Source organism: Oncorhynchus clarkii, chromosome 7 (genome assembly GCF_045791955.1).
Source record: "Oncorhynchus clarkii lewisi isolate Uvic-CL-2024 chromosome 7, UVic_Ocla_1.0, whole genome shotgun sequence".
NCBI classification, from domain to species: domain Eukaryota; kingdom Metazoa; phylum Chordata; class Actinopteri; order Salmoniformes; family Salmonidae; genus Oncorhynchus; species Oncorhynchus clarkii.
Genome location: NC_092153.1, coordinates 47,236,695 through 47,259,574, shown reverse-complemented (window position 1 = coordinate 47,259,574; position 22,880 = coordinate 47,236,695). Strand labels below are relative to the sequence as shown.

The 22,880-nt window shown below is 41.9% G+C and overlaps 1 protein-coding gene across 1 annotated transcript in view; it reads left to right on the top strand.

Annotated features, from left to right (window-relative positions):
- LOC139414288 (chemokine-like protein TAFA-1) overlaps positions 1-15,366 on the top strand; it is a 267,404-nt gene extending 252,038 nt beyond the window's left edge. The window contains exons 4-6 of the mRNA XM_071162197.1: positions 3,311-3,435; positions 5,008-5,098; positions 14,724-15,366. Of these exons, the coding sequence (XP_071018298.1) occupies positions 3,311-3,435; positions 5,008-5,034 (152 nt within the window). The 3' untranslated portion in view covers positions 5,035-5,098; positions 14,724-15,366. The remainder of the gene's footprint in view (positions 1-3,310; positions 3,436-5,007; positions 5,099-14,723) is intronic.
- The last annotated feature ends 7,514 nt before the right edge of the window (positions 15,367-22,880 follow it).

Below are 22,880 nucleotides of genomic sequence, written 5' to 3'. Positions count from 1 at the left end.
GAGTCAATTTCTATTAAGGTATCGTTACTTTTACTCAAATATGACAATTGGGTACTTTTTCCACCACTGAGGATAGGCTACAACAACCAAGAGCCAAATGTTAGGCTGCTACTTAATATTCTGAATTGACATGTTGTTGTTTGTAACTGTGTAGGACGAGAAAGTGCATGCAGCCTGAATTAGTCTAGCTAGCTAGCTTAAGTAGCTCCTCATGGTTTGATGCAGTCAAGACAGGCACAATGTAATCATATTGAATGATTAATATCCTAGCTTTGGCAGCTATCTACTATTGCGTCTTCTCCCTGCTCCCAGTGTCACTCACTCACTCACTTACTCAGAGTAGTGTCAGTCAATTAAGTCAGTTAATTGACTGACACTACAAGTCAGTTACAATTACACATACCCGAGACCCATGACAATCATATCAGACTCTCAGACCCGTGACATAGAAAACGTTTCGGTCCCATGAAGACCTCTAATGCAGAATTTGATACATGATTGTGCCAATGATATTTTATTTTATTTTATTTCACCTTTATTTAACCAGGTAGGCCAGTTGAGAACAAGTTCTCATTTACAACTGTGACCTGGCCAAGATTAAGCAAAGCAGTGCGACAAAAACAACAACACAGAATTACCAATGGGATAAACAAACGTACAGTCAATAACACAATATAAAACACAATGTACATTGTGTGCAAAAGTAGTAAGATTCGGGAGGTAAGGCAATAAATAGGCCATAGAGGAAAAATAAGTATGACAGACAGACAGACATTTTTGTGGTGACCAGGCCTTGCACTGTAGGTAATTTACCCAGGGACCACCGTCCTGCTTTAATAATCCACATCCCCTCCATAGTTCTCGTCAGGAGAGGAGGGGAAACAGGAGGGGTCATGAAGTCGCTGTGGTTGTGACTTTAGTTTTGGTAGTGGGAAAGGGGGAAAGGGGGAGGTAGGGGTGGAGTGGATGTCTGGGTGGTGAGGAATGGATCCCAGCCCATAGAATTGAACTTTTCCTGCTGCCATGGTCACTGAGAGAGATGTCCTGGCCTGGATTCAATAGATCTGGAGCTCCATATTAACCCGGAGCCTCTCCTTTTGCCCCTGTGGCTCTCTGACTCCCTACACATACTGGATCACACAGAAGGGCTTCCAAGTTGGGTTCAAATTGTATCAGTTTAGCTTTTACGATGATGACCTTATGAATGAGATGGAGAATTCTGCCACTGTCTGCCACTGTCTTATCAATAGACATCTTGTCTCTAAGGTACTGTAACGGTGGTAGAAATGTCTTGGAGCTATTTATATATCTTGCACAGAAAGCCATTATGCTGTTTATAATAAGGGCAGAGTTAGTGTCTCTGAAACATGTTCGACAGGCACATACAATTGACTGGCCCTATAGAAATGACTAACACAGATGTAGACGCTCAGCACACAATGTGAGGAGAAATCAATGTTTCATGGAGTATAGTAAATACCATTCATCTTTCATGCAAATTACAGGTCATCTTTCAACCCCTCTGGTGAAGCAGCATTTTAATCTCAGCTCTCCCTCTCTCTCCTTCTCTTTTCTCTGTCACCGTCTCTCTCTTTTCCATTCCAAATAATATATTTTTTTTCTTTGCAGGTATTACTTTACCATTTTCAATTCAGTGGATTCTGCATTGAAAGTGTTGAATATAAATCCTTCTCAATGTTTCCAGGTTCTGCTATTCATAACAAAAATCAGGAGGTAAGTAGAAAACAGGCTCATTGCAGCACAAAACGATCAGACGCGTCTGCCTGGAGCACCAGACTTTATACAGTTGATGGTGTTTGTCCAGCTCAGCCCTGGCTTAACTAGAATAGCATGGAAACAAACATTGCAGCATCTCAGCAAGACCTCATGGTGAGATAATGTTTCCTGCCATCACACATGGGATTGCTGTGTGATTAAGATGGGATGCATATTTAGTGAAGCTACACAGTGTGTGAGAAAGACGGGGAGAGAGAGAGAAAGAGAGAGAGAGAAAGAGATATGACAGATGAGTGTGTGGTAATTGCTGTATGTGGTGAACAGCCACGGGGGAGCCTATGGTTAATGTGTGTTTGGTTGGTGTGCGGAGGAAGATAACGCTTTGCTCTGGGCTCTGCTAGCTCTGGTAGCTTCAGCACACGGTTAGGCCATCTTTAGGGTGGAGGGGAAGCGTCAGCCTGGGATTGCTGATACTTCACTGAGGAGTCTCTGTGGTTTCTATAAAGCCAATGCAGCGACTGTATGAGTCAGTTATTCTCGGAGTGTGTGTGTGTCCAGTGTTTGAAAAGTAGGCTACAGTTCAGCCTTTTCTTGCTCCGTACGTTGCTACAGTTTGTACCACAATGCACAGGAGCTTTACTGTGCCCTGCATTTTTGAAGGAGGTGCTTACAAAGACTTGCTACCCTGTAACCTTGGTTACTCAGATTACCAGAAAGGTGAAACAGGATGTGAGTTGGAAAACCCCAATATGACTATCTTGACTCAGAAATTCATACTTCCAATCCTATCCAGTTAAAGGGGAATGGAAAACTTTAGGAAGGTAAGCTAAGCAAAGAGGTGCATTTAATCTAATGCTAAACATGTGCATTTAAAATAAAATAATAATAAGTACAGTAGTACAGTTCTGGGTGGAAAGAAGATCATGCAGGACAAACACCAGACTGGCTCATTGCCTTCAATGGGAATGAAGGTTCTATACAAGACATTTCTATCACTGAAAACAGAAGCATAACAACACATGGGTGACACAAAGCACATCATTTCTAGTCTGAATGTCACAGAAACCACTGTGAATTACTGTGGCAGACATGCAATAGGTGCACACGCACAGGCAGACGTTCACACACACAAACACGCCATCATCTCGATGAGAAGACGGGAAAGAACCTTATTTGTTTTGTCTAATAGCTAGAGGACGTATTTTGTAGATGTTAATGAGAGGCAATTAGTTTTGATTAAAAATAAGATTACTGCTTCTCCATGCAATGCTACTATATCAAAACAAAATAATGATTAATCACTGTTTGGGCAAGACATTATTGTCAACAGCGAGATTCATTTCACAAACTGTACAAATTGCTCTGAGCAAGGAAGGATGAGAAAACATTCATTTAGAAACGTGTGTGGGTCTTATCACCATAGTCTGTTCACTTGAGGACTTTTTCATCATACTGAAAAGCTGGAATTATCCTCAATGTGTTTGTGTCTGTTGCCCACGCCTGTGTAACAATATTGTGTGTAATGACAGGTTGGACTCAGCCCTCTCTCTCTGTCTCTCTCTCCCCCCGGCAGCGTCCATTGTGATTGGGAAGTGGTGGTGTGAGATGGAGCCGTGTCTGGAGGGAGAGGAGTGTAAGACTCTGCCTGATAACTCTGGATGGATGTGCTCCTCTGGGAACAAGATCAAGACCACAAGGGTGAGACTCTGCTATGGCCCTAGACAACACACACATCACACTGAACACAGCACGCACACATCACATCAACACAACACACACAGACTACTCTCTCACAATGGCTATGGATGTGTCAGATAAGCTATGTGAATCTGTTGGTTAATTGAGTCGTGGTGAGAAGCCCTCACTAGAAAACAACAACAACAACAACCACAACAACCTATCAGGCTGTAAATATAACCCGAGTGACCGCAGCTAGACAAGACAGTTCTGATACAAACGCTTTGGTACATCCACTGGTATACTGTGGTAGGTGCTCATCTCCTTTCCCATTCCTATCATTTGGGTAATCGTCTCCTGAATCGTCTCCTGTTATTTCATATGAAGAACCCTACATTTTCAAAACTCAAGCAGAGTTCAGTGGGAATAAAGTGTGCACTTGACACGTATTGTGCATGTGTTTGTTCTAGTGAGGTGGGCTTTTTAAACTGTAAGCAGAATATCCAATGACCTGCGCCAGAAAAGGGTAAGCAAGGCAGTGAAAAACAGCGTGTTTTTGCCTGAGGGGTAAACTCTTTTAGAAGATAAACTTAAGAGCAAGTGCCTTTCCACTGCCAGGCAGTGTGTAAAAAAACAAGATGAAGAATCGGCCGTAAGAAATGAAAATAATAAAAGGAATAAAGTGAGCTCATCTAACACTCTGTGACAGGTTGATCGGCAGATTTGTATTCATTCTATGGGTGCAGCCTCCCGCTTCTCTTAGTGATTCGTGACCATGACTGAATAGAAATAGAGACTAATGTGATAATGGTGACAGGAACAGCCAGGGAAGGTTAGACCACACAGGGTTTCTCAAGGTTGTTCCGCTTGCTTATGCAATACACAGTCTATACTTGCATGCTATTCCAAGCCCTAAAAGCGAAAAGAAGTTGACCGGATGGTACGATTTTGCCAGCCCGTCAAGGTAAGCAAACTTTAAGAACGCCTCTCAGAATGCATTCTTTGGACAACAACGTGAAATGCGTTTCATAAGTTGGATGTAACCTTGGACGAACCCTCTCGTTGCCAAGCATATTTCCTAAAACAGTGATTCACAAACCTCTCCTTGGGGACCCCCTACCGTCCTATGTGTTTGATCTATTCCAGAGCTAGCACACCTGATTCAAATTGTCAACTAATCATCAAATCCTTGGTCGCCTTCCTCTGCTCAGACATTGCATGCATCAACCAATGGTTGCGTGACACGTCATCGACTGTGCCGTCGGGCACCAGATTGCTAAAACATATGATATGGTTAGCTGATACCTAAACGACCTATCCAGGGACCTGTTGAATACATGAATCAGGGAAGCTAATTCAAGGCCACAACAAAATGATGAAATGTCTGGCCATCCCTGAGGAGAGGTTTGAGTACCACTGTCCTAAAAACACCTCAAATGAATCAATTACTGTGTGCAGTGCTAGAAGTGATCTGAAGTCAGTGAACAGGAAGGGATCCTGTGTGTGTGCATTAGGGTCAGAGGCAAAGGCTCTACAAAAGGATATATTCCTAAATATCCACATCAACATTTTCTCTTGACCCTCTCTTTGCAGAACACTGCGCCATACTCACCTTTTTAGCTCTGGAAGCAAAATGCAGAGGATGCTTCAACAGAAACTGAGCTGCATTCTTGCTTCTGTAAAGGTTAGTCTCTCTCCAGCTTTTCTTCATGTGCACTTCACTAAACAACTATAGGAGTGTGACTGACTGACTTATGTTCAATGGCTTCTCATTAATTCAAATACTCAGTGAAAAATATTCAACTGTGTGTGTTTACAGAATGTGCATAATTAGGCAAAATGACACAAATACTACGCGCTCTCCCTTCCACTGAAGATTATAGTAAAACACACACAGCACATGCAACACGCGCAATATAAATTACGTTCGTCAACAATTAAAAAACTATCTCATGTACAGTACCAGTCAAAAGTTTGCACACACCTTCTCATTCCAGGGTTTTTCTTTATTTTTACTATTTTCTACATTGTAGAATAATAGTTAAGACATCAAAACTATGAAGTAACAAACATGGAATCATAGAATCATTGGCGACTCCGGGATGCTGACCTTCTAGGCAGAATTGCAAAGAAAAGCCATATCTCAGACTGGCCAATAAAAAGAAAAGATTAAGATGGGCAAAAGAACACAGACACTGGATAGAGGAACTGCCTAGAAGGCCAGCATCCCTGAGTCGCCTCTTTGCTGTTGACGTTGAGACTGGTGTTTTGCAGGTAATATTTAATTAATCTGCCAGTTTCTCAAAGTAGACACTCTAATGTACTTGTCCTCTTGCTCAGTAGTGCACCGGGACCTCCCACTCCTCTTTCTATTCTGGTTAGAGCCAGTTTCACTGTTCTGTGAATCGAGTAGTACACAGCGTTGTACAAGATCATCAGTTTATTGGCAATTTCTTGCATGGAATAGCCTTCATTTCTCAGAACAAGAATAGATTGATGAGTATCAAGAGAAAGGTATTTGTTTCTGGCCATTTGGAACCTGTAATCAAACGCAAATGCTGATGCTCCAGATACTCAACTAGTCTAAAGAAGGCCAGTTTTATTGCTTCTTTAATCAGGACAACATTTTCAGCAGTGCTAACATAATTACAAAAGGATTTTCTAATGATCAATTAGCCTTTTAAAATTATAAACTTGGATAGCTAACACAATGTGCCACTTGAACACAGGAGTGATGGTTGCTCATAATGGGCCTCTGTACCTGTATGTACGTAGATATTTCATTAAAAATCAGCTACAATAATCAATTACACTTACAAAGTCTACACTGTATTTCTGATGGATTTTATGTTATTATAATGGACAAAAAATGTGTTTTTCTTTCAAATACAAGGACATTTCTAAGTGACCCCAAACTTTTGAACGGTAGTATATTTATGCAGGCCTCAACCCCTCCCCTAAGAGCACTTGATTCAGTATATCACGTTGATCACATCATTGTGATCTCTACAGCGTCATTGGCTGTTCGTCATTGACCTTGCGTAGGCTTAAACAATCGTATACACTGATTTAAAAAGCCATACTGGCTAAAATGCCACTTTATCTCTGTTCTTTTTTAATCAGGTCAATAAATAAATATAAATTACGGTCCCATTCTCAATTGCTTTTAACAGTACCAAGAATTATAACAGGTCATGGTAGAAATAGTTTTAGGTACTCAGCTCCGTGGTTTTGGAATTCTCTCCTGAACATTTAAAAAGTTGATGATCTAGTCACATTGGTGGAGTTTTAACACTTGATCGATGTAAATATCACGAGTGTAATTGTCTTTAGGACAGCTGTTTTCTAGTCGTGACATTCGTGTTTTGTTTTTACGTAATATGTAATTGTTGTACTTGTATGTGTGTCTATAGTTTTTTTTATGTTGTGTTAGTATATGCAAGTTGTTTTGTCTGAAACTCTGTTCCCCTGCTGCTATTGGGAAAAGCATTGTTATCTCAATGAGAAAAACCTGTATAAATAAAAGTTAAATAAATACAAATATAGAAATACATCTCAACACCAAATGTTCAGAGGAGACTGTGTGAATCTGGCCTTCATGGTTGAATTTCTGCAACCACTACTAAAGGACACCAATAATAAGAAGAGACTTGCTTGGGCCAAGAATCACGAGCAACGGACATTCGACTGGTGGAAATCTGTCCTTTGGTCTGACATCTTTGGTTCCAACTGCCGTGTCTTTGTGAGAAGGAGAGTAGGTGAACGGATGATCTCCGCATGTGTGGTTCCCACCGTGAAGCATGGAGGAGGAGGTGTGATGGTGTGGGGGTGCTTTGCTGGTGACTCTGTGATTTATTTAGAATTCAAGGCACACTTAACCAGCATGGCTACCACAGCATTCTGCAGCAATTCGTCATCCCATCTGGTTGGCGCTTAGCGGGACTATCATTTGTTTTTCAACAGGACAATGACCCAACATACCTCCAGGCTATGTAAAGGCTATTTGACCAAGAAGGACAGTGATGGAGTGCTGTATCAGATTACCTGGCCTCCACAATCACTCAACCTCAACGCAGTTGAGAAGGTTTGGGATGAGTTGGATGGCAGAATGAAGGAAAAGCAGTCAACAAGTGCTCAGCATATGTGGGAACTCCTTCAAGATGTCTGGAACAGCATTCCTAGTGAAGCTGATTGGGAGAAGCCCAAGAGTGTGCAAAGCTGTTGTCAAGGAAAGGGTGGCTACTTTGAAGAATCTCAAATATAAAATTGATTTTGATTTAACACTTTTTTGGTTCCTACAGGATTCCATATTTGTTATTCCATAGTTTTGATGTTTTCACTATTATTCTACAATGTAGAAAATATAAAAATATAAGAAAAACCCTTGACTGAGTAGGTGTGTCCAAACTTTTGACTGGTACTGTACATCTGGAAATACAAAGACATGCATGCCGCCTGTCAACACACGCACCCCCCCCCCCCCCCCCACACACACACACACACACACACACACACACACACACACACACACACACACACACACACACACTGCCCTGGCCATTTGCTGTTTTGGTCAGATCAGTGTGTAATAGTAGGATCAGTCCCCATCTCTCATCCATTCTCTCCTTTGTTTCATGTCCTATTTTGCTACTGGGTACTGTGTGAATTAGATTACTGTGCATAGTCCCAGTCTGCCAATCCCATTATGAATTGCTCATCTCGGATGTGTGTGTGTGTGTGTGTGTGTGTGTGTGTGTGTGTCTGAAACCCTTGGGTATGTCTGTCTCCTGCCCCTCTTGTTGTGTGGGTTGTTCTCAGAGGCTGCTTTATGTCCTGATCTGCCTCTAACGTAGGGCATTTAGACAACTATCAGCGGACAGCATAGAAAACAGACCATTTAAAAGGGTTTTATTTCCCTCTCTGTATTCCTGTTTTAATCAACATCTTTCATTCTTTCTGCATTGAGGGCAAATAACCTCATCTGTATTTGTTTCGTTATACTCCAGTAAATCCTACAGGACTTTCTTCCCCCCTTTTCATTTCACCTGCAGGGTTTCATTTGGCTCTGAACAGCCTCAGTGAAATGCAATCAGGCACACCCCCCCCCCCCCCCCCCCCCACACACACACACACACACACACACACACACACACACACACACAAACACACATAAATACATCAGCTTTAATACTCGTTTTTTAAATTGGCCTGAACGTAAGAAGCTGACAAAGCGAGGGCCTGACAGCCTTTTTTTCTGTATTTTTTCTTGCTGTCTTTCAGGGGGGGGGAGTCCTGCTTGCCTGTACTCTATCAGCAGCAGACAAGGCAGGCCTTTTGTTTGAGGAAGTCACAGTGAAGGGAACTGGGGAGGGACCCCTCCAAACACACGCCCAGCATAGATCCACATTACCCGCTCCATTGGCTAAATAGATCAATCCATTTCTTCTCACGCCATACAATTACATGGGAAAGGGAGAGAACAAAAAAAAAAGCTAAAATGTAACATCTTGTCTTCATTCTGCTTACCTGCCCCTTTTTGTTATAAGGATCTAATTATGTGAAGGCTTCAATATAATCAAGAATCCCTACCAGACAGACAGAACATGTCACCAGACAGATTGACTGTTAGCCTAGGATCATTCATGGCTGAGAGAAGAAGAAGAAACTAATAACAGCCATTTCACTAATACTTTGGTAGTTTCCTAGCTGTTGCCTCAGCATGTAAATTCAGTATATGCTTTGCTGTTTCAAGAGCCACATGTTGTCTATTAGAAGTACCAGAAGGCACCTTTTCAAGACAGTCACAAAACACAACAGGATATATCCCATCTGGGAGGCTTGTTCAGAGCAAAGTGCAACAGACGCATCACCATCAAATGTGTTGAATAAGAGAAATCATAAATCAATTGATCAAATGAACAACTGTCACCACTCCACACAGTAAAGTCATGTTTTCAACTTACACTACCGTTCAAAAGTTTGGGGTCACTTAGAAATGTCCTTGTTTTTGAAAGAAAAGCCCATCAGAAATACAGTGTAGACGTTGTTGTAAATTACTATTGTAGCTGGAAATGGCAGATTTTTTTATGGAATATCTACATAGGCGTACAGAGGCCCATTATCAGCAACCATCACTCCTGTGTTCAAATGGCACGTTGTGTTAGCTAATCAGTTTATCATTTTAAAAGGCTAATTGATCATTAGAAAACCCTCTTGCAATTATTTTAGCACTGCTGAAAACTGTTGTTCTGATTAAAGAAGCAATAAAACTGTCCTTCTTTAGACTAGTTGAGTATCTGGAGCTTCAACATTTGCGGGTTTGATTACAGGCTTGTTCTGAGAAATGAAGGCTATTCCATGCAAGAAATTGCCAAGAAACTGAAGATTTCGTACAACGCTGTGTACTGTTCTACTCCCTTCACAGAACAGTGAAAACTGTCTCTAACTAGAATAGAAAGAGGAGTGGGAGGCCCCGGTGCACAACTGAGCAAGAGGGCAAGTACATTAGAGTGTCTAGTTTGAGAAACAGACGCCTCACAAGTCCTCAACTGGCAGATTCGTTAAATATTATTCTTCAAAACACCAGTCTCAACGTCAACAGTGAAGAGGTGACTCCGGGATGCTGGCCTTCTAGGCAGAGTTGCAAAGAAAAATCCATATCTCAGACTGGCCAATAAAAAGAAAAGATTAAGATGGGCAAAAGAACACAGACACTGGACAGAGGAACTCTGTCTAGAAGGCCAGCATTCCAGAGTTGCCTCTTCACTGTTGGTGTTGAGACTGGTGTTTTGCGGGTACTATTGAACGAAGCCTTCATTTCTCAGAACAAGAATAGACTGATGAGTTTCAGAAGAAAGTTCTTTGTTTCTGGCCATTTGGAGCCTGTAATCGAACCCACAAACGGTAGTGTATATTTGTAACAGTTTACATTAACCATCCGTCCGCATTTTGCTTTCATAATAATGACATGACAGCTGATGTAAGCTTAAAGGGGTAGTCTACAGTTGCTACATACATGTTTGGACTTATAAATGAATGATATGTACCCATTGATTGTTGAAGAATATACTGCAACTTCTAAATGCCTTATGAGCTTAGTTCAATTGTCATACCCCATCAGAACCCAAAATTTGATCTTGTTTTACTCCAATGTTTTTAAACAAAGTAAGTGTAAGCATGTACTGTAGCCTCAAAACACGGTTAGAACTAGAATTGTGATATCATGGATGGTCGGTCATTGCGTACATACCTCCGTCTATGAATTTGAGAGTGGTTACATTTATCCAGCCCCATCCCTCCACTTTCTAATTGTTTCAACTGCTGATTACTGCTTTAACTGTCTTCAACAGTAGACAAAGTAGAAGACAAACGTTGGCTTTGTAGTGGGGTAATATTTGATCTGTGTATATTATACAGTGTATAACTCACACATGACCCGTGATAAGACTATGTCATTTGTACATTAACAAAGTGTATTAGAAAGTATATCTGACTCCATTTAGCGTTATAGTACAAAGAGATGCGTAATAGGGCCAGGGGCCTAGAAGCCTAGGAAATTAGAATACATCACACAACCTTTCGCCAATGGACAGGATACAGTATAAGAGAGAGAGAAAAACAGACCTTCATTTTATTTATAACATCTGAAGGTGTGAAACCATTGACCAATCAAACAATACCAATACACATGGTTAGCAGATGTTATTGCGAGCGTAGCGAAATGCCCTTGCTTCTAGATCCGACAGTGCAGCAGTATCTAAGAGTATCTAAGAGGTAATATCTAACAATTCCACAACAAAACCTAATATCTAACAAATTCCACAACAACACCTAATACATCAAACATTTCCGTAAAAAACAACAACGATAAAGCCTTGTGTTCCTGTTTTTTATTTATTTTTCGCGCTGTTGGTGTTAGGTGCACTTGATTCAGCAGCCCTAGCACCGGGAAGGCAAAGTGTTCCCATTTTTAACCATTGCATGTGTCTGAAGGTAGAACTCCACCTACCCAGCAGTCCCAGATAGCAAATCAAGTGCACCTATAGGCCTACCACTGACCAATCAGATAGCTCGTAACACTGCGTCTGCACAGTGTCTACACAATGTAATAGGAAGCATCGAACGCACAGCAAAGTTCATAATGTGAGATTTCAAAAGTTTTAAAACCATGAGTGGAGACTCAACGAATACAGCAAATAGCTGCTGTGTTTATGAGTAAGTTCATGTTTAAGTTGTTATTCAGCACTGCCAACACTTTGTTCAACAGTTTAATAGTTCATAAAATGCACGTTCTCCCAAATTCCACTCACACTGCAACCAGCACTGCAGCTGCAATGAATGAGTAAAGCAAAGTGTTTCGATAAGGTTGGGTTGTTGTTATTTGAGGCGTGTCTTTGTTAACATCGAGGAGTTTTTCAACAACATAAATTGATGCACGAGGCAGAAATACTGCAGCTGGAAGACTGTGTCCCCTTTTCTCAGCGGAAGGAGAGAGAAGGGATGGTGAATCGGGTAAGAGGCAGCCTCACCGTTGCTCCCTCCCCTCAAACTGACTATCAGATGCAGGCCATCAGTCCAGTGAAAAAACTAAAGTGAATTACTATGCTCACTCAGCTGTTTGTCACAAGTAATACAACAAATGGTCTATTACCAGTGTGGTTATACACCTTAAATGTTGAAACATCGTTTCAAAATTGTCTTAGAAGAACAACATTGTCAGGACAATTCAAGCTTAGCCAGTATGCAGTGATAATGTATTGGGCCTACAGCCTACTGCACAAACCTCATTGCTGCAGAACTGGTTTTAATTGGTTAATGTTGCATAGGCATACTTTTTTTTTAGTCATGTTGTTGTTTTTCTGAGCGTTAGATCTCGGCTTGCATTTTGACTCAGAAAATGTTAGTGACCGCTGCTTTAGAGAGAGAGATACATTTTGGCCCTCAGAGGGGGGGAAGGGCGTACTGGTCCATAAAGCATTGCCATTTGTGTTTTGCTGCACCATTTGCCATGCAGCCCCAGGTGACAGAGAGACATAGTTTAGGGCCGAGCCTGCAGTGTCATAAAGAGATGTGTCATAAGCTGACATCAACTGCCTCCACTGTTTATGTCGTCTGTCATGTCATTCTCATAACAGTGTTATGTAGGCCTTATGATGGAAGGTTCATGTAAAGTGGTTCTGCTTGCTTCTACTCTTTTGCTCTATACCCACTGTCAGTGTCACATTAAATGGATCTTGATGTATGTTGTTGTCGTCTGGAGTTTTCTGTTCCTTGGGGGGGTTTCGTTGCTTTTCAAAGAAGTTCCTCAACAAATGGAATGGATGTGTTCAGCACTTAACGAGAAACAGAAGGAAAGAGAATGTCTACATTATTTCGCTAAGGCAATTGTCCTTGGCTCTTTTTACTTATTGATGTCTATGCAAATTGCATTTTAATGTGGCCTGTAAATTAGAATGCAGAGGGCTTCGTTTCCAACAGGAAAAAAAGTTTGGGAATCCTTTTCCAATCCATCCCTACCTGCTGCTGGGGACAGAACAGAGGACAGCTGAAATGACAGCAGGTGCATATAATGTAACAAACCTCTGTGGGATTCAGTCTGTCTCTCTGTGGGAGAAGCAGGCGTAATGACAACTGTGCTTGTTATATTAGAGGTCACTTTCTGCTTGAACAAACTGTGACATTTGGCCATTCATTGGTTGATAGAGATGAAACAGATGCAAATGCTGGACAGCTTCACCCTGAGGATTAGCTCTCTGACCAAAGGGGCTAGTTCTGTATAGAGATTAGAGAAGGGGGAGAGTACACGTGGTACCTGCTACTGTAAGGCTGTGTCCTGGTAAAGAGAAAATTGAGTCAAACTACATTTGAATGGGAATGATCGAGTCGGCATGCTACACTAAGTCAGACTTTCCTATATGGTGTTTATGGTTGTGAATGTTGTCTAAAACGATCAATATCACTCCAGCTTTTAAAAAAGGTGGCTCTTAATCTTGAAAATGTTGAATGTCATCACAATGTTATACCATGATAGTGAACTATAAAAAACTATGCTAACATAGGACTCTCTGACAGGAGAGTTGGGTTGACAGAGGTGGTGCACACAGGGCCACTCACAAACTGCATGAACATTCTGACCTGTCAGAGAGGAAAGCTATAAGCCTCCACATCATTCTACCATCCACCCCCACAATTTCCAAATTACGACACAGACCTATTAGTATGAGCTGTGCCCAGGGCCCCGAGGGGTCCCCCAGGGCCCTGTCCCTGTCTCAATCACACACACACACACACACACCTGGCTGCCACCACCAGCAGAGACCTGTGGATGGAAATGTCATTGTGAGCAGTGTGAGGGCGAGACCAGAGCCACTGGGTTTTTAACATTTTTATTAGCTCCACGTTGTGCAGGGTGTTGTGCAGGGTGTGTCCCCTATTCTCTGTCCTCATTTCTGATTATTAAATAGGATTTATCAGAGTCAAAGTTTTAAATTGATTGCCGTGAATGTTGTTGATTTCAGTAAATGAGCATTTTTAGTAAATATAAAAACATAATATCACATTTTTGAGGAGATGTGAACTTTTAAATGATATATTGAGACACACTGTCGACATTGGAAAACATACCGTGTGTGTAACCAAGACGAGACAAAGGGGATGCAGCAGGTAAAGATGTAGCAGTCTGGTTCATCATGAACATACTGAGCACCTCATTCAACGCTCTGAAAAGCCTTCTATAGCTGCCTGAGGGCTGCACAATGTGCCATTGAAATCCAGCCAGATTCACGACTGACACTAAATAAGAGTTGTTGAATTTAAACCACAGGGAGACAGTCAGGCTTACGTCCCTTTTAGCAGAACCAAAAGTCCCTTCACTGCGCTTAGATAGACAGGCTGAAATACTGAGAGATGATTGGCTGGTTCTGTTTGAGGAAGCACAGGCTTCTCCATGACGTTGATCATGGGTACAGAAGTGTGAAGTAATAAAGCAGAAAATATGCCACAGTGATATTACCCAGAGCAGACAAACACAGCATGGAAACACACCAAGGTTTTTGCAACGACACTCTCTGATATCTCATGGATGAGAATATACCTCAGTTTCGATGTTGCTCACTCTCACAAAAGCTGTCTGTTTTTAGCAATAACAGCAGAGGGGAGGTGAGAGAGATGAGCCTCTCAGTTCAAAAGACCTCTTGTTTTGACATGTGGAATGGAGAAATTCCTCGGGGTGTAATCCTCACGCACTTGTATGCCTTTGTTCTGTCTAAGTGTGTGTGTGTTTCTCTTCTCCTCTTCCCTGTGTGTTTCAGATTCACCCCAGGACCTAACAAAGAGCTCCCTTGCAGGCTCCGAGCCAGGATCCCCTCCCTCCGAACGGACTAAAACTATTACATCAACTGGATTACCTGTGACTGCAAAAAAAGGATATCCTCCTAGATAAAACAGCTTCGCTCGGGTGGTGCCAAGGATTTTAGACCAGACTAATCCCTTTTTGATCAATGAGCCTCACGTCGGGACTCTCCTCCACAACAACCACGGCCAATTTCCTACATGTTCTTTTTTTCTCCCTTTCGAAACTAAAACAGCTTAGCAGGGGTTATTTAGAGGTTGTAAAAACGTTATTTGAAGACACTAACGCCTCCCCAAAGGTAAACTGTATTATCCTCACTGAGCCTCAGTGCCACTGAGCAAGGGATCCTACAGGATCAGTGGCACGTTGGAGGGACATTATGTGGGGATCGATTGAACCTTTTTCAATAATCCTTGTCATCGGCGTCCATCTTAGAAGCGACATCTCAGCATGCCAGCTTTGTTGTGACTGTGCAGTGCCTGGGCAGTGACCCTGACTGCTGTCGACTCTGCCTACGCAACGCAATACCCACAGGAACAACAACAACACAGCGCTGATTAAACAGACACTCAGAGGTCACAGGGGTCAACCCAGGGGCCCATAGTCACTGTCCATGATTGACATGTCATTCAGAACTGTTCTTTGTTGGCACATTCTATGTAATTCATTTTCTTTGTACATAATATACTTGTGTGTATATATACTGTAAATACAGGATAAAAAAGGCAGTTTGAGGGCTCTCTTATACAGTAAACATATCCTGCAAGGAGATCCTTCCATGGAATTCTTCAGTTCTATCCCTGATTATGAAGTACAATGAATTCCTAGTCAAAGGTAGTGGTTGAATATCCTCTTTGTGTATAGGACTGTTTGCAGTGTTTGATTTCATTGAGGATCTCTGGAATAGACTTTGCGGGACCATAATGAGAAAGTATTGGTCTCATTCACCCTTCAGTGATGTGCTTGGAAAACAGGAATCCCTGTAGCTTCTGTAAAGATTATTAAACCACTGTACAGAACTGCCTCACAAAAGAAACAAGCATCAAGTGACCCAAGTCCTCTTTTTTTGTTATAAATTATAGATAACAACAGTGCAACTGGGTCCAGTATCTGAGACTTATTTTATGTCCTGTGTCTGCTATTGAGAATGGTTGTGGACTTGACTTTGCTTGTTGTGCGTAGATTCCACACTGACACACTGAAAGACTTCCCAGTGGATATTTAGAAAAATACATTGAGAAAGTATTGGACACATTGAACAGACATGCAGTACCTTCACTAGATATACATACAGTCTTATCAGAATTAAAGGGGTTTTCTATAATGAGTTTCCTGTCTCCCTTTACTAAAAGTTTACTGTTTTAATGTGGGTGCTTTTTCTTGTGGTGCGTACATTCATAATTTCCTCTAAGTGCCATCTATATTGTGAACAGATACGTATTACACCATTTGTCTGAGTCAACACTCAGTCAACAACACTTTTAACAAGTATTAAAATAACTGGCGGAAATATGCATACACGCAGACATGCTCAAAAACACACACACACACACACACACACACACACACACACACACACACACACACACACACACACACACACACACACACACAAATTAATGTGTGTGATTGTTCATTTACACAACTCCCTTGGTGCCAAAGAGAATTTATCAAAATAACATATTCAATGAATTTATGCAATTACAATAAAGATTTCCAATATCGTGCCCAGCTATATCTGTTGATGCAGAGTTGTCTCATCTCCCTACAGACACACTTTTGTATATTAGTCATTAGGAAATTCTGCTTTTTTGTGCCGTTTGGTTCCTCACTGCAGTCACAGAAGGTATCAAACTGACAGACACATCAATCTCCCAGCGGTCTTGCCAAAATCACACAGGAAGATATGCAGAGAGAGAGATGGAATGTGTGTTTTCTCTTCCTCAATGAGCCGTTCCCATTCCCCTCTTTGTTTGTTTCATATCTAATAGGATTCAGAGCTTCCTGTGGTGTCATTGTGTCTGTACAGAACAACATGACTGAGTGTGTATATTGCAGTGAGAGGTAGAGGAGCGGGAGAATCTAATGTTACTAAAGGGGAGATATGGTGCTATGACATACTGTGAAGATTATCCTTAAATGCATGAGGATGTACACATCATAGGGGTTTTCTCTCCTTGTTTATGCAGGTTCTAAAGTGGATTGTGTTTAAAGGGTGCTCTTGGATAAGTGCTAGAAGAGAAGTAGAGACATGTTTGTTCTTTGTTCTCTTTTATGCACTCCACTCCTGTGCAGAGATGATGGAGTCATGCTGTGGAGGGAGGTCTTGCTCCATTTTAGGCGGAGTAGAGCTGAACACAACCTGCATAGATAACAGACCTCAGTTCTCTCCCTCTCCACATTATTATTACAATGTCACAGGCGACACGTCAATCACGCCCCCCAGCCTCCCTCTGAGAAGCAACCATGTCTGCATCAACCTGTACCGCTATTCTACAGCCGACAGCATGGCAGCTGATGGAACACTACACTGATGGAACACTAATACTGATGGAACACTACACTGATGGAACACTAATACTGATGGAACACTAATACTGACGGAACACTACACTGATGGAACACTAATACTGATGGAACACTAATACTGATGGAACACTAATACTGATGGAACACTACACTGATGGAACACTAATACTGATGGAACACTACACTGATGGAACACTACACTGATGGAACACTAATACTGATGGAACACTACACTGATGGAACACTACACTGATGGAACACTACACTGATGGAACACTAATACTGATGGAACACTAATACTGGTGGAACACTAATACTGATGGTACACTACACGGATGGAACACTAATACTGATGAAACACTACACTGATGGAACACTAGTACTGATGGAACACTACACTGATGGAACACTACACTGATGGAACACTAATACTGATGGAACACTAATACTGATGGAACACTACACTGATGGAACACTACACTGATGGAACACTAATACTGATGGAACACTACACTGATGGAACACTACACTGATGGAACACTAATACTGATGGAACACTAATACTGATGGAACACTAATACTGATGGAACACTACACTGATGGAACACTAATACTGATGGAACACTAATACTGATGGAACACTACACTGATGGAACACTACACTGATGGAACACTAATACTGATGGAACACTACACTGATGGAACACCACACTGATGGAACACTAATACTGATGGAACACTACACTAATTGAACACTAATACTGATGGAACACCTCACTGATGGAACACTAATAGTGATGGAACACTACACTGATGGAACACTTAAGTGATAATGCCCAAGAAGCTGGTGTTTGGAGGATATATTGGCATGGATGTTGTTAGGCCCGAGACGAAGTCGGTTGCCAGAGACGCGACCCAGTCGTTTTGTTCTGTATCTATGTCACCTTTCCACTGATCTCTGACCGGATGTCTAAAGTCTCCCAAACATCATTAATAACCTCAAACATCTTCTTAATGACAGGTGTTCAGTGGCTGCAGCTTCTGACTTTGATGCCTAGTTATTAGCCCAGATCCATTTGTTGAGGAAAAGACTTCAGAGAAATAAAGTGTCCACAGTACACTAGATTTTGAGTTCTTTATCACAGTGCAAGCAAAGTGGAATGGGATTATCATTCTAGTGGGAGTGTCAGGAGTGAGCTGCTGTAGTGTAGATTAAAGATCTTAAGTCTCCAATAGCCAATTGCAGTCAACTTGACTTTTGAATAATTGTGAAGGTATAAATGTAATAGGCCTAACAATAGTTTATGATTGGTAGTATGTGTGTTGATGTTTTGCTGTAAAACGTAATTATCCCTTATATACTGTAGGTGAAATATACACTGAGTGTACAAAACATTAGGAAGACCTTCCTAATATTGAGTTGCACCCCCTTTTGCCCTCAGAACAGCCTCAATTCGTCAGGCATGGACTCTACCAGGTGTCAAAAGCGTTCCACAGGGATACTGGCGCATGTTGACTCCAATGCCTTCCACAGTTGTGTCAACTGGGTGGGGGACCATTGCTAATACACATGGGAAACTGTTGAGCGTGAAAAACCCAGCAGCTGTGCAGTTCTTGATGCACTCAAGACGCACTATCATACCTCATTCAAAGGAAACTTAAATATTTTGTCTTGTCCATTCACCCTCTGAATGGCACACACACACAATCCTTGTCTCAAATGTCTCAAGGCTTAAAAATCCTTTTGTCTCCTCCCCTTCATCTACACTGATGGAAGTGGATTTAACAAGTGACATCAATAAGGGATCATTGCTTTCACCTGGATTCAGCTGGTCAGTCTGTGTCATTTTACACTCACTGTATATGATAGGAGATAAAATAAACAGATTGTTTTACAGTGATATTTTTAAGTAGCCCAAACTAATTTTTCCACATGTAACACACATATTGTGTTTCTGAAGTTTTTGGCAAAATCACAACTCGACACAATACAATCGGAAACAGATTGCCACACTCCAACACAATTCCTTGTGACAAGTGAATGCACACTCTAATAGACACCCAATACATCACTGTCTGCCTCCCTTGACACTGCACAATGCCCACGAACCGCCAACACACTTTACAGTCAAATGACTTTCCAGTCTATGACTGTCAGCTGCGATGATAATGATAAGCCGGGATGACAATTCTCAACCATATTTTCTCCCCAGAAAGCAAAGTCAACCCAAAAGCCACTACCCTGAGACGGGCCCAACAATGAGATCCATCATGTTCCTCATGAATGGTTATGTGCAGTACATGACAGGGCTTGTTCCACAAGGGGCGCTGGGGCCACAGCACTCTCGGCTTCCTGGGAGATTTCAAACTTCACACTTCCCATTAAACAGAGACCATTTTTCATCACAATGTCTCCACAGAATCAGCCACACGTCAGCATAGTGACTCTCAATCGTTTCCCACTCGAGAGTGAATGACCCAGAGCTGTGTTCCAAACTCGGGCGGGAGTGTGTATGTGTGTGTGTGTGTGTGTGTGTGTGTGTGTGTGTGTGTGTGTGTGTGTGTGTGTGTGTGTGTGTGTGTGTGTGTGTGTGTGTGTGTGTGTGTGTGTGTGTGTGTGTGTGTGTGTGTGTGTGTGAGAGAGAGAGAGAGAGAGAGAGAGAGAGAGAGAGAGAGAGAGCTAATATCGCGCATTGAGCCTGAGAGACTTACATGTACATTGTGTACATTTTTCACAAGTTGCAGTGTATTTCAACATACATGTTTGCAGCTGGTTCCATCGTAGTGATTTACTTTTCTGAATAGGACATAGGCCTCCACACAGTGACCTTAATAATCACAGTGTACCACAACTTGTGACTGACTCAGAGTGGCTCAACCTGCAATCAAACCAAGAGAAAAGCACTGGATGTAATGGACAGCTCAACCGTCTAGTATGTGACGATCACATAATCTTCCACATGTTTTTCACCCTTTTCAAAGAAGTAGTTCTACAATGTTGTCCAGTGTTTTACATTTCACTGGTGTGTTTCTGAATCAACCCTATAGTTGTTGTTCCTAGACCCATTGAGATTTCCCACACTGCTTTCATTTATATTCCTCAGAGAGTTCATCCATTCCATTTGCTCCTCGGTTACAACCCAATGTCATATATTTCCAATTGGCCTAATGAAGCATAGGCACTTAATTAACTTCTCAGAGTTCTTCCATCACAACAACGACTGTGTGCACTTACATTTGTATTGATCTGAGTGACTTACACGGCAGACAAGCTCTCAATGAATTATCTAGATAAATGATCAGTAACAATATTCAGGATTTTGTTTAATATTTAACAAATGGTTTCTATTGGAAGCACTTGTGATCAAATGACTCCCAATTCCATTTGAGGCTGATTTTAAGCTTTTTTGTTTCATAAAACTTCTTAGGATTCAACTTTCTGTTCATTCATTATTCAAGGTGTTTCATCTGAAAGACTGTCTGTGCTCAGATAGTTGTCAGGAACTCAATGTCATGTCTTTTTTAAGGCAAATGTGACACAAAGTACACAAAATGCTATTTCATCCTAAAAGAAAGACTCACTCGGCTTTGAAACAGTGAGTGCAATTTCCATAGTAAAGACCATGCATAAATGTAATGGCCTTCAGGGAGTACATTGTAGGTATTTACTCTTCTATGTTTACACTTGTCATCAAATGTAAGTCACAAAAGAGTGAGTTGATTCCTATAATATTAGGTTACAGAATACACTAACCCCCCTGCAGCATCCCCAAGCTACCCGGCAAATTCAAGCTTATTAGTCACGTGCAGAGTGTTGCAGATGTTATTGCAGGTGAGCGAAATACTTATGTTACTAGCTCCAACAATGCAGTAATATCTAGCGATACACACATATCCCCCCCAATTATTATTATTACAAATAATACGAAATTAAGACATCAGAACGAGCGATATCAGAACGAGCATTGTCAGAGTCTGGAATATAAATACATATACATATATATATATATATATATATATATACGTATAAGTATATGTGAATTGTGTGTATAGACAGTATGGACAGTATCTGAATAGAAAAGGTGTGTACAGAAGTAGTTATATAGGATGAGCCATGACTAGAATACAGTTTATACATATAAAGTAGTAAAACACTATGTAAACATTATTAATGTGACCAGTGTTCAATGACTATGTACATGAGGCAGCAGTCTTTAAGGTACAGGGTAGAGTCACGGGTTGTAGCCAACTGGTGACAGTGTCTAACGTTCAGGACAGGGTACTGGGCGGAGGCCGACCAGTGATGACTGTTTAACAGGAGATAGAAGCTGTTTATCAGTCTCCAGGTCCCAGCTTTGATGCACCTGTACTGTCTCTGCCTTCTAGATGGTAGCGGGGTGAACAGGCCATGGCTAGCGTGGATGAGGTCCTTGATTATCTTATTGGTCTTCCTGTGACACCGGGTGCTCTAGATGTCATGGAGGACAGGCAATATTCCTCCACTGATGTGTTGGGATGACCGCACAACCCTCTGAAGAGCCCTGCGGCTGCGAGTGGTGCAGTTGGTGATACAGCCCGACAGAATGCTCTCAATGGTGTAAATGTAGAAGTTTGTCAGGGTCTTGGGGTCCAAGACAAATTTATTCAGCCTCATTTTGACCCTTTCCACTGCGGCCCGTCGATGTGAATGGGGGTGTGCACTCTCTGCTGTCTCCTGTATTCCACGATTAGTTCCTTCATTTTGTTGACATTGAGGAAGAGGTTATTTTCCTAACACCACTCCGCCAGGTTTCTCATCTCCTCCCTGTAGGCTGCCTCGTCATTGGAAATCAGGCCTACCATAATAAAAAATATTTGTTCTATTTCACAATTTGTGTGAATTGGACATTTGTTTTTTGCATATTCCAACTCCCTCTGAGACACCCTCGGAAAGTGGGGTTACGGCCAGGATCAGCCATTATCAACAGTGACCCTGGAGCAATAAGGGTTAAGTGCCTTGCTCAAGATTGCGTTGGAGACATGCGTGGCCACGCAATCATGGTGAACAGAGAATACAGGAGGGGGATGAGCATGCACCCCTGTGGGGCCCCCGTGTTGAGGATCAGCGTGGTGAAGGTGTTGTTGCCTACCTTCACCACCTGGGGTTGGCCCTTCAAGAAGTCTAGAACCCAGTTGCACAGGGAGGGGTTCAGACCCAGGGCCCTGAGCTTAGTGATGAGCCTAGAGGGCACTGTGGTGTTGAAGGCTGAGCGGTAGTCAATGAACAGCATTCTCACATAGGTATTCCTCCTGTCCAGGTGGGATAGGGCAGAGTTTAATGCAGTGGCGGTTGCGTCGCCGTGGATCTGTGAGGGGTATGCAAATTGTAATGGGTCTAGTGTGTCGGGTAAGGTGGAGATGATATGATCCTTAACTAGACTCTCAAAGCCCTTCATGATGACCTAAGTGAGTGCTACGAGGTGATAGTCATTTACTTCAGTTAAAGCAAATGGGGACAACAGGGATAGGGAGAGATTGAATATGTCCGTAAACACTCCAGCCAGCTGGCCCATAAACACTACAGCCAGCTGTTCTGCACATGCTCTCA